This window comes from Argopecten irradians, unplaced genomic scaffold (genome assembly GCF_041381155.1).
Source record: "Argopecten irradians isolate NY unplaced genomic scaffold, Ai_NY scaffold_0081, whole genome shotgun sequence".
Lineage (NCBI taxonomy): Eukaryota > Metazoa > Mollusca > Bivalvia > Pectinida > Pectinidae > Argopecten > Argopecten irradians.
In genome coordinates, this window is record NW_027187548.1 from 58310 (window position 1) to 75788 (window position 17479).

A 17479-nucleotide genomic window follows, 5' to 3' on the forward strand; every position below is an offset into this window, starting at 1 on the left:
AGATAGTGGAGCTTATACTACACAAGATACCAAGTCACGTCATGGTTCATCGCGTATAACGCGAAAGTAGGAACTTCCTCGTTCTAAATATAGCTTAACTTGTACACAACCCGAACGAAAGAGAGAACACACCTTGTCATCAAATGATGTTTTTGTGAATATCAACAAAGTTACAGTTGATGGATAATATGTCTAAATTATTTACAGATATTTAAAACGTCACATTTAAGATGGCGACGACTCTCCACTTCAGGATGGCGCTAAAGTGACAATTTACATCTTCTTACATCGGCTTCCAATGTAATTGTTCAAAATCAGCATTTCTTTATTGTCGAAAAACAAACTGTAAATTTAATTTATCAAATACTCCTTGATTCTATTTCTGCTGGTCTTGTTAAACGTACATATATATTCGTCAATCTAATTTAACCATTGTTTTGTACCTATATATCTCAGTTTAATGATTCAAAGCGTTTGACACGAGTATATCAAATTCTATATGATACGAGTTAAGTGTATTGATGTAACATGTTAATATGGGAAGTGTACATCTACACTACATGTGTTTATACCTATACGTTCTTCATTGTTACTTTCATAATCTTAACCATTCTATTTATAGATAACTATCGGTATTAAAGGTACAGAATATATGTTGTTCACATTAGCCATGACATGAATCTTCATGTATACAACTTAAGTAGGATTAACCCGTTTCTAAAAAAAATGTTTAGTTAGAAAGCGAAAATTATGTGGAGAAATTGACATAAATTGTTAATATGACTGACGTGTATCAACAAAAATCGACTCCTCACTTTGTTACTGTATGATAAGCAATGTGGGATGATGGAAATGTGTTTGCCACACATCAATGGGTGTTCTAATATGTTCTTATTTTCACGAAAGGCATATCATTATACAATACCATTTCACTGTAAGTCCCACAACAGTTATTGACTTGACACAGAGTGGAAAAAGTTGTTTGACAAAGAAGATAAATTAACAGACCTTTGGTTAATATCGTGTAACAGACGTTAATGTATTAATGTAAGAATCATAGACATAGAATAATTCCTACAACCGATACCGGGCTTAATGGTATTGAGTGTAGTTAAAAATGATTTTTGTAAGATATTTCCTAATATAACAAATATAGAATTACCCATACACACATACATAACACATAACGGACCTGGATAACAAGGGACATAACTCTCTCATCATATTATTATAAAAGCGTCACGATATGTACATCATATGAATCGGAGACCACACAGAGTTTAAGTACACAAAATCTTGCTTTTTAAAAACATAAATAAGAACAATACCATATTGTTTTATTTCTTTAAGAATTAAACTGCTTTCTATTACGTTAAAATGATATAACTAAAGACTGAAGGAAACTAAATAAATGCCTTAATTTTGTTATTGTTTTACATTTAATTACAAGTAATTTATGGTACTATATATATATCATAACAAAACAAAAAGTCACATATTTACAAAATCAGAATTAAACAGACCAATGTCATCAGCCAATACACAAGTTTAGGTAGGGTATTGAGATGGTTGAATAAATAAAAAAGTTTTTTTTATTTAAGCATTGATGTCACTATTTTTTAACTTCATCCGGGTATGAATGAAATTTTATTTGCAAACTGTGTGAATCCTCGTGAAGTTGAGCATCGCTTCCAGTAAATATGCAAAGGAAGTCTTTGCAGGCTTGTTATTGGTCAATATTCTTTTACTGAACTGCCAGGGATTGAAGAAATTGTAAGTGATCGTAACCGTTGGAAATCAAGAATGCCAAAACATGTACAAACGAGTTGAAAAATAAGATACAACGAAACGTAAAATCAATAGTTCATTGTTATCGCCATCTCAGTAAAAGTTATACAAACATTGAAATTGATTCCATTTACATTTCGTTTCATTTTTTAGAAAGAACAAACATGATATTTGATGAGGTATTTTTTAGATGTCAAACGGATTATTTTATTTTAAGGAAGGAACAAAACAAACTAAGCAACCAAATAATACATCTAAATTTTGAGTTAAAGACCAAACATTCAACCTGTGTTCAAATAAGAGAACGAAACATAAATCTAAACGACACAAAGTCCATCATATTGGGTGTGGCAGTTATATTATATTACATGTCAATGCCATTGAGATTTTTGTATATTGACGTACGTTAATTTTCAAGACAACCTGATATTGGAAAAAATGACCAATGCGCGTATTCTGTGAAAGCTATTTCAGCGTGAATAGATATATTTTAGGTTTATTATTTTTCTTGGTTTTTCCGCCAATCTCATTGGACGTCGGTACCCCACGTGACTACCTATAAAACAATGATCGACTGATAAAAGTTGATTGAAAAAAGTTTATTGACCGATCTGTCTATAGGGATTTCCCGATTCAGTGCATCAAAGCGTCGAAATCATTTAAGCGTTTGAATGCGACATGCAGTATAACGTTGATAATTTAAGCCTCTCTAATATGCCGATTTTGTTGGTAACACATTTTCTTCAAACACAGCGAATGAAAGACAGATGGGTTTGCCTCTCTGCCGGTACTCTTGATGAGAAATGAACATACAAAGATGTAATTATCAATTATGATACACGTATAGGTGGTGCTTTTATTTAATCAGTAATATAAGCTACACACGTCGTTTATCGGACATTAAGAACTATGAAAACTGCAGTATGATGATGCATTCGCCATTTTCTATTGTACATGTATCTTGAAATCAGGATTAATAGCAAAACTGTATCTTAATCCTCGTATCATTGGTATGATCATTTTGATATTTACTCATTCAATTTCTGGATATATATCCTGAAATACAAATGCAGATTTTTTACACTAAATTGTTGGATGTCTTCTTATTTATTGCTTGTAAAGAAAAACCAATTTAAATAATAAAACAATTGTAGCATTTTGAATTCGGTCGATGCATGTTTTTTACTGACCTAAGACAAATTATCAACCTCGGACTACGTCCTCGGTCGATAATTTTTCGTTGGTCAATAAAAACATGCATCGACCTCATCAAAATGCTATAAGTGTATGATATTTCCTTATTACTAATGCTTTAGACCCATAGACAATGACCTGTATGGTTTTGTATATACATATTTATTCATTCAGCTACAACGTTATATTTTGTATTTATTCATTGGAATATCCCGTGATATCTAAACACTATTGACACACATTATATTGATATTGTATACGTAATATATTTATTTTTATTTTCAGGGTCCAGATATAACAAAGATGAGTGACTAGAGTGAGGAGTACCAGAGATCCTGGATACTTTACCAGCATCTAGACCGGTGGATAGGTAGTGAGGAAACAGTGGATATCAGGAGGAAAGAGACAGATATAGAGGAACAAATAACAAACGCTAATACAGATAACAAATGTGATATATATATAACAGGCAGCATAAGTGAAGGATTCAAAATGAAAGGTTCAGACGGTGACATAATGTGTATTGAAAGAAATGTAGTAGTATTGTGTCATAATCAAATGAACAGTGTACCACAAAACAAAGGTGGTAAATCAGTTTTGTGGATGAGACCGGCTAATAGTAGACCTGGTTATGTAAGATTAGAAGTTGTTTATCTGGGACGACAGATAAGTACTGATTTTTACAGCGCTATAGTACCTGTGGGAGATCAATATTTCCTGTCAAGTGAAGTTTTTCAAAAGAAATTTATAGATTTGATGGGTCATTACCTACAGATCGACGCTGAAATCCACGGGCCAGCTGCCGCTTTTCAGACTTATGGCGTTAAAATATACACTGTTGGATCTTTCAAATGTATTAATTGGCCCAAAGAAGCAAATGAGTGGGTAATTAGACCACGCCTCCATGGATGGCCAGATAAAACTTTGAGGGACGAGATAGTACATGATGGCTGTCATCTAGTCCCTGTAGGAGATAAAACGTCCCCCGATACATTCCTACAATGGAGAATATCGTTTGCAACTGCTGAAAGGAAGCTCGTTTACTCTCTCAGTCGTGTACAGTTTTTAGTGTATGGTCTCCTGAAGTACTTCCTCAAACAGATATCTGACACCTTAAAACAGATTCTCGGCGATACCGATATTCTATCATCATATATAATAAAAACTATTGTATTCCATGCAGTTGAGAAAACGCCATGTTCATTATGGCAAGAGAAACACACATTTATTTGCTTCATGTTGTGTTTAAACATTTTGATAACCTGGGTAAAGGCTGGACATTGCCCGAATTACTTTATCCCAACTAACAACATGTTCCTTGGCAAAGTTCACGGAGAAAATAAACAGAAACTCCTCCATTTCCTCCTAAGTTTACATGATATGAAATGGGGATGTCTTTCAGTTGGGACCTTTATACAACCAACTATAGGAGACGTTGTTGACAATATTTGGATTGGAACAAATGGACCATTGTGTCCATGTTTGTGTTTTCCATCTATACCAGAATGCGAACGTGACCTAGAATTATTCCGTTCAGCAGAGCAATACAGTTATACATTGGCGTCGCTCCCAGTATCGTTAACATTCCTATGTAAGTCCAAGACGGAGAATGATGAATTCTTATCATACGTCACTACAATACACTCACTTTCATTTGTAGCGATGGGCAAATTCCGTGAACATACGAAATACAGAGGGAACAAAGAGAAATACAAATATCTAAGGAAATGCAAGATATTTCTATCACCTGGTGCTTCGGTGTGTACAAGTCCAGGACTGCTAACATTGGCAACGTATTACTATCAAACTGGGAACTACACAAAAACATTGAACATATGTCGGGACATGACCACATCATTTAAAAATATATATTCCTTTGACCTATAAGGAAATGAAGACGTATCATACTGTGATTTGTGGCCGCGGTTACACTCTGTTCCAAAAATTTAAACAAACGTATACGTCACCAATAATACTATCAGACGATTTTTTCTATCCATCAGAAATATACCAGATAATTAGATTCCAACGTACAAATTCTGTGCTTTTCCCCTCGCTATCATACTCCGTGTTCCTGTCTTTTCTGTGCTTCCACAAACTTGGTGACACCAGAAGACGTGATGAAGCAGTGTGTGACCTCCAAGTTGTTAAATATTATGAAAGCAAAAAGGCTTTAGAGAGTTCGGTTTTCCTTGGTAACTGGATAGTCCACAATATGTTGGGGTTCTGTTATGAATTAATTGGAAACACACAGAGGGCACTCAGAGAATACAACCAGTCTATAGCTAAAGATGATATAGAAAAATATGCGAACAATGCCAAAGAGAGAATACATCGTTTACAGTCGTCATTATAAACTACCTTTACGTTGGTGTCTGGTATCAAGTATGTTTACGTTGGTGTCTGGTGTCAAGTATATTTACGTTGGTGTCTGGTGTCAAGTATGTTTACGTTGGTGTCTGGTGTCAAGTATGTTTACGTTGGTGTCTGGTGTCAAGTATGTTTACGTTGGTGTCTGGTGTCAAGTATGTTTACGTTGGTGTCTGGTGTCAAGTATGTTTACGTTGGTGTCTGGTATCAAGTATGTTTACGTTGGTGTCTGGTGTCAAGTATGTTTACGTTGGTGTCTGGTGTCAAGTATGTTTACGTTGGTTTACGTTGGTGTCTGGTGTCAAGTATGTTTACGTTGGTGTCTGGTGTCAAGTATGTTTACGTTGGTGTCTGGTGTCAAGTATGTTTACGTTGGTGTCTGGTGTCAAGTATGTTTACGTTTTGTGTCTGGTGTCAAGTATGTTTGCGTTGGTGTCTGGTGTCAAGTATGTTTACGTTGGTGTCTGGTGTCAAGTATGTTTAACGTCACTGTACCCCATTTGGTACAAATATGACATATTTTTTGCGATATTTTCAATATGCATTCCTTGTGATTCAATGTTTGTCGGTTTCTGACAAGGACTGCCTTTGGGGTGTACGTCCACAATAAAAAAAAATATCGTCGTAACTGCAAGCTAAAAATAGACCGGTTTTATTCCTCACTACGTCACTTCCGGTTTTGATTCAGCGAGCGGACCCCTTTTGGTACACGGAACATTTTGCTTTGAGATTCTCGATTAGTGGGCTGAAATTTTAATTTATGCACTTTGATCGAAAGGTGTGGTATTCATTCATCATTCTGTGTGACTGTCTTTGATATTTACCGACGATTATTTAAAAAGTACCGCCATTCAAAACACTACCTAATCTGGCAAGTCATTTCCCGTATTTTTCAGTGAAATTGAAAGACGGTTTGGTGTTACAATTGAAATACGAGGAATATCCACTACACTTCTTCATATAAACTGATTTAAAATAGAACATACCTCTTTTAGAATATTCTGCAATCTATATTCCCGGTAAATACCAATTTTCCAAACTTTTTGAAATATGTTATCAAAACGAAACAAGCACCTGCTCATTTGCATATAAAATTTGATATAATATGCCTAAACAGTCCATATTATAACTTGCTATCCAGTATCCATTCTCCAAATGAAGCATTAGAAATAACGCAAAATAGATCATAATTATAAGATATGGTATCTTGTTTTATAAGATCATTTTATTATATTAATTGTACCATGTAGTGTACATTACATATTGTGAAAAAGAACTTGTTTAGAACTGTTTGTATGTAAAATGTATATAACCTTATAATGTGCATGTATTTCATTTGATAAGACTTCATTTAGCCCTCAATACACAGCTAATGCATAATAGTAGTATACTTGCTGAAAATCTTGTTATGCAACTGTATTTTAAGGTTGAGGTCTTGTTTATAAATGTTATTTATATGAAAAATTAAACAAAATCATAGATAGATACATGTAGGTATATTGGGTAATTAAAAATGTTTTAATGTATTATGTATGTATGTATGATATTTAAAGATAATTTTATAAATTACGTTACAAAATGTATTTATATACTCTTCGGTTTTAATTTTTTTTTTACAACTCTGTCAATTTTGTTATAATCTTCCATTATTGATTTTAAAAGGTTTGCATTACAAAACATTACATATTTAAATTTTCCCATATCAATTTATTAAGAGGATTCAAATACATGTGATTCATGTATAATTATTTTATAGCATATATATATTTGTATATTTTTAAAGATATTTTTATGGTAAAACAAATACCATTTCATTCAATTACTGGGTATATAAATCACCAATGACTAGATATCATTCCTTCTGTTAACTTATTACATGTAATTATTTAGCTACATGTAAATCATTTTTACCTGGGAGTTTATCAGCAAAATGGTAAAATTGGGAATGATATATCCTGTCCATTTTTACTGGAAGACCACAAATAAGAGATTAAGAAAAGTCCTCATAATGGTCATGTCAATGCAATAATATTTTTACCTGTACATAGTGCATTATGTTTCCTATAGAACAAAGATACCCTATAATCCAGCCATGATTGGATATTGTTAAGATCAATAGCTCTGTACCTGGTATAATTTTTCATGTCTAATTTTCTATTTTGTTTATGTTGCAGGCATGGAAAACCCCAGAATATAGGAAGAATTTCTTGAGGCTACACATACCTTTTTTTATATGTAAAAACCAGACAGTATTAAATGCATGGAAACCATAATATCTCTTTTTTTATTTCCTGATTTCATCATCTGTTACAAAATTTCTTTTGTTCATTTGAAAATTGCAGCATTCAGCATTTAGCACAATAATTTTGGAACATATTGTCATATACAAACATATATGAAGAAGTGAATGTCTCAGAAAATGATTTTATTGTAAAATTAAGTATAATTTTTAAGAAAAAAGATCTAGTTTATAACTGGAATTGCCCTTATGCTTGTTAATTTTCACTAAATACATTACAGCACTCATAAATATATCAATTTGTTCTTTATTTAAAGTTATAATACTGGGAATCACAAGATAGAGTATGCATGGTAATAGTATATGTGTAGTGATTTTGAGAATATAGTTTGTTTTATTAGATAGTTAAGATGTTTAGGAAAGGTAGATGTTTTATTTAGTGTAAATAGGGAACATAGTTATAGTCAAGTCAATCTGTTCTACTCAAGTACGGAGGCCTTTGAGTACTGTAAAGGCTGTAATAGTAGTCTAGTATAGGTTTACGCATCTCGCTTTGGTTCGTAGATAGCACCTTTCCATTTAAACGCTTTAGTGTACGGAGACACTGAAAGTCAGTTGGTTACACGTAGTGGTCATCTAGGTAGAGATGTATACATGGTTTTGGTCAGTGTCGCATTGCGGACATCGCCTTGGTCCATATTTGACACATGTTGAGCACGTGCATAAGGTAAAAGGTTCGGATTGGTCAATGGAACAATATGAGTGTTAATGAATATTAATTATTATTGAAGCCGTATAAACAGAGGTGCGCGCTTTATATTATGAGAGTTTTCCTGTAGTTTTAGAAGTAGGTAGAAGTGCCGTTACTTTGTGAGGATGAACTTGTAAATAGACTTGTGTGAACATTGTGTGAAAGAGCCTGGCCAGGATTAGTGTGAAAGTACGATGTTGATTTATACTTCGTTGTTAACTGTATGTACTTTGGATTCACTGTGGATGAATAAAGTTCGGAACTGTATCCATGTTGTCAAGTAGTTAATCGCACCACGTTTCATCCCAAAAAGAACACGTAAACGTTACAATTGGTGGCAGCGAAGGTGGGATGAATTGATATGTGGTTGTGATTAACTTTAACTCACACTGTGGATTACAGAACTGTGAAATCTTCTGTACGCTGAAATTCGCCGTGCTAAAGGAATTATTTAAAACGGACTGTCGTAACTGCTCCTAATTTACAAAAGAGATATATATTTAGTGAATATTCATTTGGAAATCGAATATTACTTTGGAAATAAGACTTTCCTTGAATGTGCGGATTTTCTATCAACACACCATTTCATTGTGTTTTTCGTAAAGGAATTATCATGCGGAATCGTAATTGTATGGCAGTTTTCTCTCGCGTATTTGAAAATTACGGAGAGATCCGTTTACTTGGATTATGGTGATGGGAATTAAGTTATGGATTTAACGGAGAAATACCTAGTGTTGATGGAGATACGAGTGGATTACTGATTCCCTTTTCTCGTGTTAAATATGTCCAATGGAGAAGTTAATCGGGAAACATATGGTGAATACATTCGCTATATGGAATTTAATTCGACGAATATTATACAGGATTTTACCCAGGATTAACAGGACATGTATAGGAAAGTAAATCCAATAAACAGTGAGTACGCTTAAAACATTTTGAAGCTGAACAATATATAAACTTCACGAGAGATCATAGAGAAGCCAAACTAAGTTATAAGTTCAATTAGCAGGAACTGGATCATACAGTACACCAGTCCGAGATTTGGGAAAGCCCAAAACAGAGAATAACCAAAGTCATAGTCCGCACGTAAAATGTGGATTAGGAACAGACATTGGTGAAAATGACAGTAAAAATTTATCTTCCGCGTTAATTCGCAAACAGGAAGATGTGAAAGAAGTTAAAACAGCAAAAATAGCCGTTAACTTGGAAAGTAGACTCCGGGGCCAGGAGTACTTCCTCGCGGGAGACATCTTTTGGCGTATCGTCGTATACAATGTAACACCGGAAGAACGCTCTGTGTTAGTACCGTTTCGCACACGCTTGTTTGGAACTACTTATGTTATGGAAGGATGTGCTTAATCTAATTAAATTTATAGTTTTAAGAGAAAACGTTCGTGCCCGTGACGTTAGCTCGATAAAAATCACGGATGATATGATTGTCGTTTGGACGATAATTTGGTTGTGCAGCCCTTGGAGTTAATTGTGCTGTTTACCTCGCTTACATTATATTTTGTTAATATGGCTGTTCATCAAGTTCGATGGAGCCGGGAAAAGTCCGCGCATGTTATATCCCAAATGAGGAATGTTATAGCCCAGAGAGGATGACTTTTGTACACGGATATGGTTTTCGGGATTTAAAGTGCCAACCATGATGTGTTCCAGTGTGGAGAAAGTACTTTAGAGGATTATCTAGTGTTCATGAGACATTAGTACTTTAGCGGACAAGGATCGTGTACGGGAAGAATTTTAAACAGTTTTGGTATGTGTTGACCACTGTTTGGTCGCCTTAGTATTATGGAATATCAAGGTGAATAATGCTACTTCTTCTGCAGGGAAGTTTAGATCCCAGGACAGTTGTTTTCCCGGGATGGCATTGGTAATCCTTCAAAAATTGCGGCAGCTGAAGCGATGTCTCCATGTGCATTTGTGTTACCGATTGACAATTAGTTATCGGACTTGTACGCGACCAATTATCTGAAATTGTACTTGTGCTCGGTTTCGCATAAGTAGCAAAATTTATGACATCGTCAGTAAAAGGTGTTAACGGTCATGGATTTGAAGTGATGTAATTTGCATTCAACGAACCAAATGACGACGCATAACTGCTCAGATTCTCGGATATCCAAACAATAAGAGAGGGATTATATTCTTAACACGGACGTTAATAACTTTGATATATTTTTAAGTTTTAAATCGACGGTATATGTTTTATATGGACACTTATCAACGCAACATGCAGGAGATAATTAAAGTCAAATTCTATTGACATAATTCTTTGTCAATTTGACCCACTATTCCGATGGAATTAGTTACCGTATATCGGTGAGGAGTCAAAACCAACAGCAAACACAGTGACCATCTGAAGTCGTACAGTTATCTAAGTGGACAGTCCAACCGGTCACCGTTAGCACAGAAGGAAGCTTACATCCCTATCAAAATTTACCTAAGCGTTTAGAATCGCCTGGTTCAACGACTGACCAGTAGCTGGACACCCCTCGTTGTCAGGACAACGCACGTGGCAAGATGGACATTACTTCAAACTTCAAAAGAAATCAGCGACTGTTTGCCCTAAATGGACGCAGGCCCCGCGTGGGGATGAAGATTGGATTATGTAATCAATCAGCGACTGTTTGCCCTAAATGGACGCAGGCCCCGCGTGGGGATGAAGAATTGAAGATTGGATTATGTAATCAATCAGCGACTAATTGCCCTTTATGGACGCAGGCCCCTGAGGGGATGAAGAAAATGTGGAAACATCGGATTTATTATTAAGTGTGATAAACTGTGAATTTAATTATTAAATTCTTTAATTCGACGGAGTTTTAAATTTACTGGATTTAATTAATTCAAAAACAGTGATGTTGCGGGAAACTTTCGATTTCGGATTATCATTTGAGTGAAATATTAAATAGTGTGGTTTACGAGTAATTTGACGATTCCATGGATTACTAATTTGAAAACTAACAATAAGTGGATCTGAAAGTTTATAATTAGTGAACCGAAACTGTGATGCGTAACTGTACGTTGATACACCAAAGTGAATGAAAATATATATATTCGGTGGATTTTAAATACTAGGACACACAGTTAACAGTGACTTGGATTATTAAACTGTGTTAATTTGGATCACATTTATAGCATGTGAATATTTGGGAATTATTTATCTGTGACAAGGTAAAGTAGGTAACATGATTTTATTATTGTTACAAGTTTGAAAATCATGTTAACTAATTGAATATATACAGAATGATTAGCTGTACATGTCCATTCTATCGCTCGGTATGTCGGGGTAGGTACAAGTAGTCGGTCTGACGTGTGAAAGGGAATGTAAGGAGTATACGAGGTTTACGTTCTAGTTATTGTTATAGCTTTACTTATAATTTTTTTCGACTTTCCAAGAAGTTTTGTGTCTTAGCTAGCTATATAGTCATGACGATGATAATTGCAATTGTTGACAGATTATTTTAGGTGGTTTGTGTTTAGATGTTTGTGAGGTCACAAACCTTTCAAAAGGAGGGGGGTTGTGTAGTGATTTTGAGAATATAGTTTGTTTTATTAGATAGTTAAGATGTTTAGGAAAGGTAGATGTTTTATTTAGTGTAAATAGGGAACATAGTTATAGTCAAGTCAATCTGTTCTACTCAAGTACGGAGGCCTTTGAGTACTGTAAAGGCTGTAATAGTAGTCTAGTATAGGTTTACGCATCTCGCTTTGGTTCGTAGATAGCACCTTTCCATTTAAACGCTTTAGTGTACGGAGACACTGAAAGTCAGTTGGTTACACGTAGTGGTCATCTAGGTAGAGATGTATACATGGTTTTGGTCAGTGTCGCATTGCGGACATCGCCTTGGTCCATATTAGGCACATGTTGAGCACGTGCACAAGGTAAAAGGTTAGGATTGGTCAATAGAACAATTTGGGAGTTAATGAATATTAATTATTATTGAAGCCGTATAAATAGAGGTGCGCGGTTTATATAAACAGAGTTTTCCTGTAGTTTTAAAAGTAGGTAGAAGTGCCGTTACTTTGTGAGGATGAACTTATAAATAGACTTGTGTGAACATTGTGTGAAAGAGCCTGGCCAGGATAAGTGTGAAAGTACGATGAGGATTTATGCTTCGTTGTTAACTGTATGTACTTTGGATTCACTGTGGATTAATAAAGTTCGGAACTGTATCCATGTTGTCAAGTAGTTAATCGCACCACATTTCATCCCAAAAAGAACACGTAAACGTTACATATGTACAGTCAATATATACCTGGTACATGTACATTTATACTTGTGGGTACTAGGTAATACATGCAGGTACACTGTATAATTGCATATTAAGGTGATTGGTGGATACAAAATGGATGCAATAGGGCCTAAGGAGGTAGTACAGGTTCATTTAAACATAACAATACTGAACACACAATCTTAAAGATTCTTACAATTTCTTCTTACAGATGAAAATGAATGTATCAACATTGTTTCAATTCAGGATCACTTTGAATATGAAATTATCTACACATGTATGTGTATACATGGCCTCACATTGATATTAGTTTTGATGCTATGCACTGACCATATTTTGGTTGGTATATCAATATTGATTCTTAAATGATGGGAGTGAGGGAATAAATGAAATATTTGTGAGCAATGTCTTCTATATAATGAAAGATCTAGGATGTACATGTAAGTTCAATGTTATAATTTTTCCATGACTGCATGTGAAATTAAATCCCCATGGTGATTCTCAACACTGATCCAGTTTATTGCTGTTTTTGTGTAATGAACTCTATTATCTATGAAATAGTATTTGCCTGCAAATCTGGATTATGTCATTTTATAATTTTGAGGAACCACTTTTCAAAAATCTACTGAGTTGCTGCTTACATGTAAGTTACATGTATCTGTAGTAATTCTGTACTGAGTACATTTGTATGTCATTGTCTTGGGGAAATGTCACTGGTCTGTTGTTTGATTATCTCATTTGATTTAAGACAAAAGTACATTCATATGGTGTACATGTAGGTAATCTTACAATCTAATTGATTAATAAACAAAAAAGTAATAATTGACACCAACACATAGTATATAGATATATATATCCTTGCTATAAATCCGGATCATTAAACCCCCAACCGAGCACCTGGTCTGGTAGATCGTTTTAGTCAGCAACGTTGAGGCATGCGCATTGGTAGTAAAAACAAAAATGGCGAAGCGGGATGTTTGAATTGCGGTGTTATACTCAGAAAACTGGCATATCTGCGCTAATAAAAGAGGTATCGTTATGGAAATGATATCCGAAGAATTTTAGGGATATAGAGATTCATTTAATGTGTTTACTTTTGAAGAAAACGGATAATAATGTAGCATAAAATAGCCGTCGAATGGCTCTCACGGCACCCACTGCTAACATTTACGGCCCTTTCGCCCATTTCGATGTAGGCGTATACGAGTATAATCTAGACGATCGAAGTCAAATTTGAGCTTAAATTGTCATTTTATACTTGTATTTTCATATCACAATAGTATAAATAACAAAACACAGTAACTAGGATTTTAGACGGGAAAACTCGAATTTTGTACCAAAAGTGGTATGATCACGTTACGTTGGTGTCTGATGTCAAGTATGTTTACGTTGGTGTCTGGTGGCAAGTATGTTTACTTTGGTGTCTGGTGTCAAGTATGTTTGCGTTGGTGTCTGGTGTCAAGTATGTTTACGTTGGTGTCTGGTGTCAAGTAAGTTTACGTTGGTGTCTGGTGTCAAGTATGTTTACGTTGGTGTCTGGTGTCAAAGTATGTTTACGTTGATGTCTGGTGTCAAGTATGTTTACGTTGGTTTACGTTGGTGTCTGGTGTCAAGTATGTTTACGTTGATGTCTGGTGTCAAGTATGTTTACGTTGGTGTATGGTGTCAAGTATGTTTACGTTTGTGTCTGGTGTCAAGTATGTTTGCGTTGGTGTCTGGTGTCAAGTATGTTTACGTTGGTGTCTGGTGTCAAGTATGTTTACGTTGGTGTCTGGTGTCAAGTATGTTTACGTTGGTGTTTGGTATGAAGTATGTTTTACGTTGGTGTCTGGTGTCAAGTATGTTTGCGTTGGTGTCTGGTGTCAAGTATGTTTACGTTGGTGTCTGGTGTCAAGTATGTTTACGTTGGTGTCTGGTGTCAAGTATGTTTACGTTGGTGTCTGGTGTCAAGTATGTTTACGTTGGTGTCTGGTGTCAAGTATGTTTACGTTGGTGTCTGGTGTCAAGTATGTTTACGTTGGTGTCTGGTGTCAAGTATGTTTACTTTGGTGTCTGGTGTCAAGTATGTTTACGTTGGAGTCTGGTGTCAAGTATGTTTACATTAATGTCTGGTGTCAAGTAAGTTTACGTTGGTGTCTGATGTCAAGTATGTTTACGTTGGTGTCTGGTGTCAAGTATGTTTACTTTGGTGTCTGGTGTCCAATATGTTTACGTTGATGTCTGGTTTCAAGTACGTTCACGTTAGTTTCTGGTGTCGAGTATGTTTACGTTGGTGTCAATTATGTTGACATTGGTGTCAGTGTCCAGTATGTTTAATTTGGTGTCTGGTGTCCAGAATGTTTACGTTGGTGTCTGGTGTCAAGTATGTTTACGTTGGTGTCTGGTGTAAAGTATGTTTACGTTGGTGTCTGGTGTCAATTATATTGACGTTGCTGTCTAGTGTCCAGTATGTTGACGTTGGTGTATATTGTCAAGTATGTTTACGTTGTTGTCTGGTGTCCACTATGTTTACGTTGGTGTCTGGTGTCAAGTATGTTTACGTTGGTGTCTGGTGTCAAGTATGTTTACGTTGGTGTCTGGTGTCAAGTATGTTTACGTTGATGTCTGGTGTCAAGTATGTTTACGTTGGTTTACGTTGGTGTCTGGTGTCAAGTATGTTTACGTTGATGTCTGGTGTCAAGTATGTTTACGTTGGTGTCTGGTGTCAAGTATGTTTACGTTGGTGTCTGGTGTCAAGTATGTTTACGTTGGTGTCTGGTGTCAAGTATGTTTACGTTGGTGTCTGGTGTCAAGTATGTTTACGTTGGTGTCTGGTGTCAAGTATGTTTACGTTGGTGTTTTGGTGTGAAGTATGTTTACGTTGGTGTCTGGTGTCAAGTATGTTTGCGTTGGTGTCTGGTGTCAAGTATGTTTACGTTGGTGTCTGGTGTCAAGTATGTTTACGTTGGTGTCTGGTGTCAAGTATGTTTACGTTGGTGTCTGGTGTCAAGTATGTTTACGTTGGTGTCTGGTGTCAAGTATGTTTACGTTGGTGTCTGGTGTCAAGTATGTTTACGTTGGTGTCTGGTGTCAAGTATGTTTACTTTGGTGTCTGGTGTCAAGTATGTTTACGATGGAGTCTGGTGTCAAGTATGTTTACATTGATGTCTGGTGTCAAGTAAGTTTACGTTGGTGTCTGATGTCAAGTATGTTTACGTTGGTGTCTGGTGTCAAGTATGTGAACTTTGGTGTCTGGTGTCCAATATGTTTACGTTGGTGTCTGGTTTCAAGTACGTTCACGTTAGTTTCTGGTGTCGAGTATGTTTACGTTGGTGTCAATTATGTTGACATTGGTGTCAGTGTCCAGTATGTTTAATTTGGTGTCTGGTGTCCAGAATGTTTACCTTGGTGTCTGGTGTCAAGTATGTTTACGTTGGTGTCTGGTGTAAAGTATGTTTACGTTGGTGTCTGGTGTCAATTATATTGACGTTGGTGTCTAGTGTCCAGTATGTTGACGTTGGTGTTTGGTGTCAAGTATGTTTAATTTGGTGTCTGGTGTCCAGTATGTTTACCTTGGTGTCTGGCATCAAGTATGTTTACGTTGGTGTCTGGTGTCAAGTATGTTTACGTTGGTGTCTGGTATCAAGTATGTTTACGTTGGTGTCTGGTGTCAAGTATGTTTACGTTGGTGTCTGGTGTCAAGTATGTTTACGTTGGTGTCTGGTGTCAAGTATGTTTACGTTGGTGTCTGGTGTCAAGTATGTTTACGTTGGTGTCTGGTGTCAAGTATGTTTACGTTGGTGTCTAGTGTCCAGTATGTTGACGTTGGTGTCTGGTGTCAAGTATGTTTACGTTGGTGTCTGGTGTCAAGTATATTTACGTTGGTGTCTGGTGCTGCCGTCCACTATCATTAACTATTTGCCTTGTTCATTTGTTTTTCGACATCAGTTGTGATATTTTCAATTGTTTAAAATGATGTTTTTATATCAAGCAGTTATCCAAATCGTTCACAAGATCAGACACTGATTTTGATGTATTGCATTGTCACCTTTGGTTATTTGTTTATAATTATTCTATTCAGAAGTGTAAAACAACAACAATAGGCTGTCGAATGAATCCAGATAGCATTGCTAAACATGTACTGTTTATGTGTACTTTTGTCTATTATTGTTATATACATTGTGGAATTGAGGACGGAATGTTGATACAAATAACAATTGTTAATAACGTATGTAAGTCTTATATTTTATGTGAGAGAAGTAATTCAAGGATTATGTTTCTATTCAACCTACATTGTTTATACATTAATTTAAATTATGTTTTCTGTGTCTATCTTTTTATTTAGATTCAATGATGCTATGTGTGAGGATGTGGTAGGGAATGTTAAATTATTTACCTTGGATGTGTGTATCATTTAAGATTATATTACACTTTATGAATCCATGTACATATACTTGAATCATGTTGAATATTTTTTCGATATACTGTATTAACATTATTTCATAAATAATAGATACCATAGCCGCTGTTTGGTGTTTTTACTCCAGATACTTCAACAGTTTATGCTAGCACTTCCTAGATTGACACTGACTGTAGATAGGACGTTTACAGAATCAAACTTAACTAAATCAATCAAAATTGAAGTTTACAGTTTGATTTTTGAAGCTTTTCATCAATTTTATAAGTAAAACAGTTCTGTTACCAAAAGAAGCACCAATAGGAAAATGTTCGCTTTATATTTATTTGATACTCAGATTTTATGTTTACAACATGGAACTATTTTGTAGTTTGAAATGTTTAAAGTGTGGCGGAAAATGATAAACAAGATGTAGCGATGTAGTAAGATGTGTAAGATGTTAAAAGCCCATTTTGCTTTTGTTATATTGTTATTCTAAAAAATACCAAATTCTACTTAATGATAAG

General features: G+C 35.3%; 1 protein-coding gene across 4 annotated transcripts in view; it reads left to right on the forward strand.

Annotated features, from left to right (window-relative positions):
* LOC138311660 (uncharacterized) overlaps positions 1-4875 on the forward strand; it is a 27373-nt gene extending 22498 nt beyond the window's left edge. Inside the window, exons 1-3 of one of the 4 annotated variants that reach the window (XM_069252926.1) lie at positions 99-169; positions 208-300; positions 3275-4875. In XM_069252926.1, coding sequence (XP_069109027.1) covers positions 3475-4869 — 1395 coding nt within the window. In that variant the 5' untranslated portion in view covers positions 99-169; positions 208-300; positions 3275-3474 and the 3' untranslated portion in view covers positions 4870-4875. Of the gene's footprint in view, positions 1-98; positions 170-207; positions 301-3267 lie in introns of those variants that run through there. The other 3 variants (XR_011206718.1, XR_011206717.1, XR_011206716.1) reach the window with 3 other exon arrangements.
* Positions 4876-17479: the final 12604 nt, after the last annotated feature.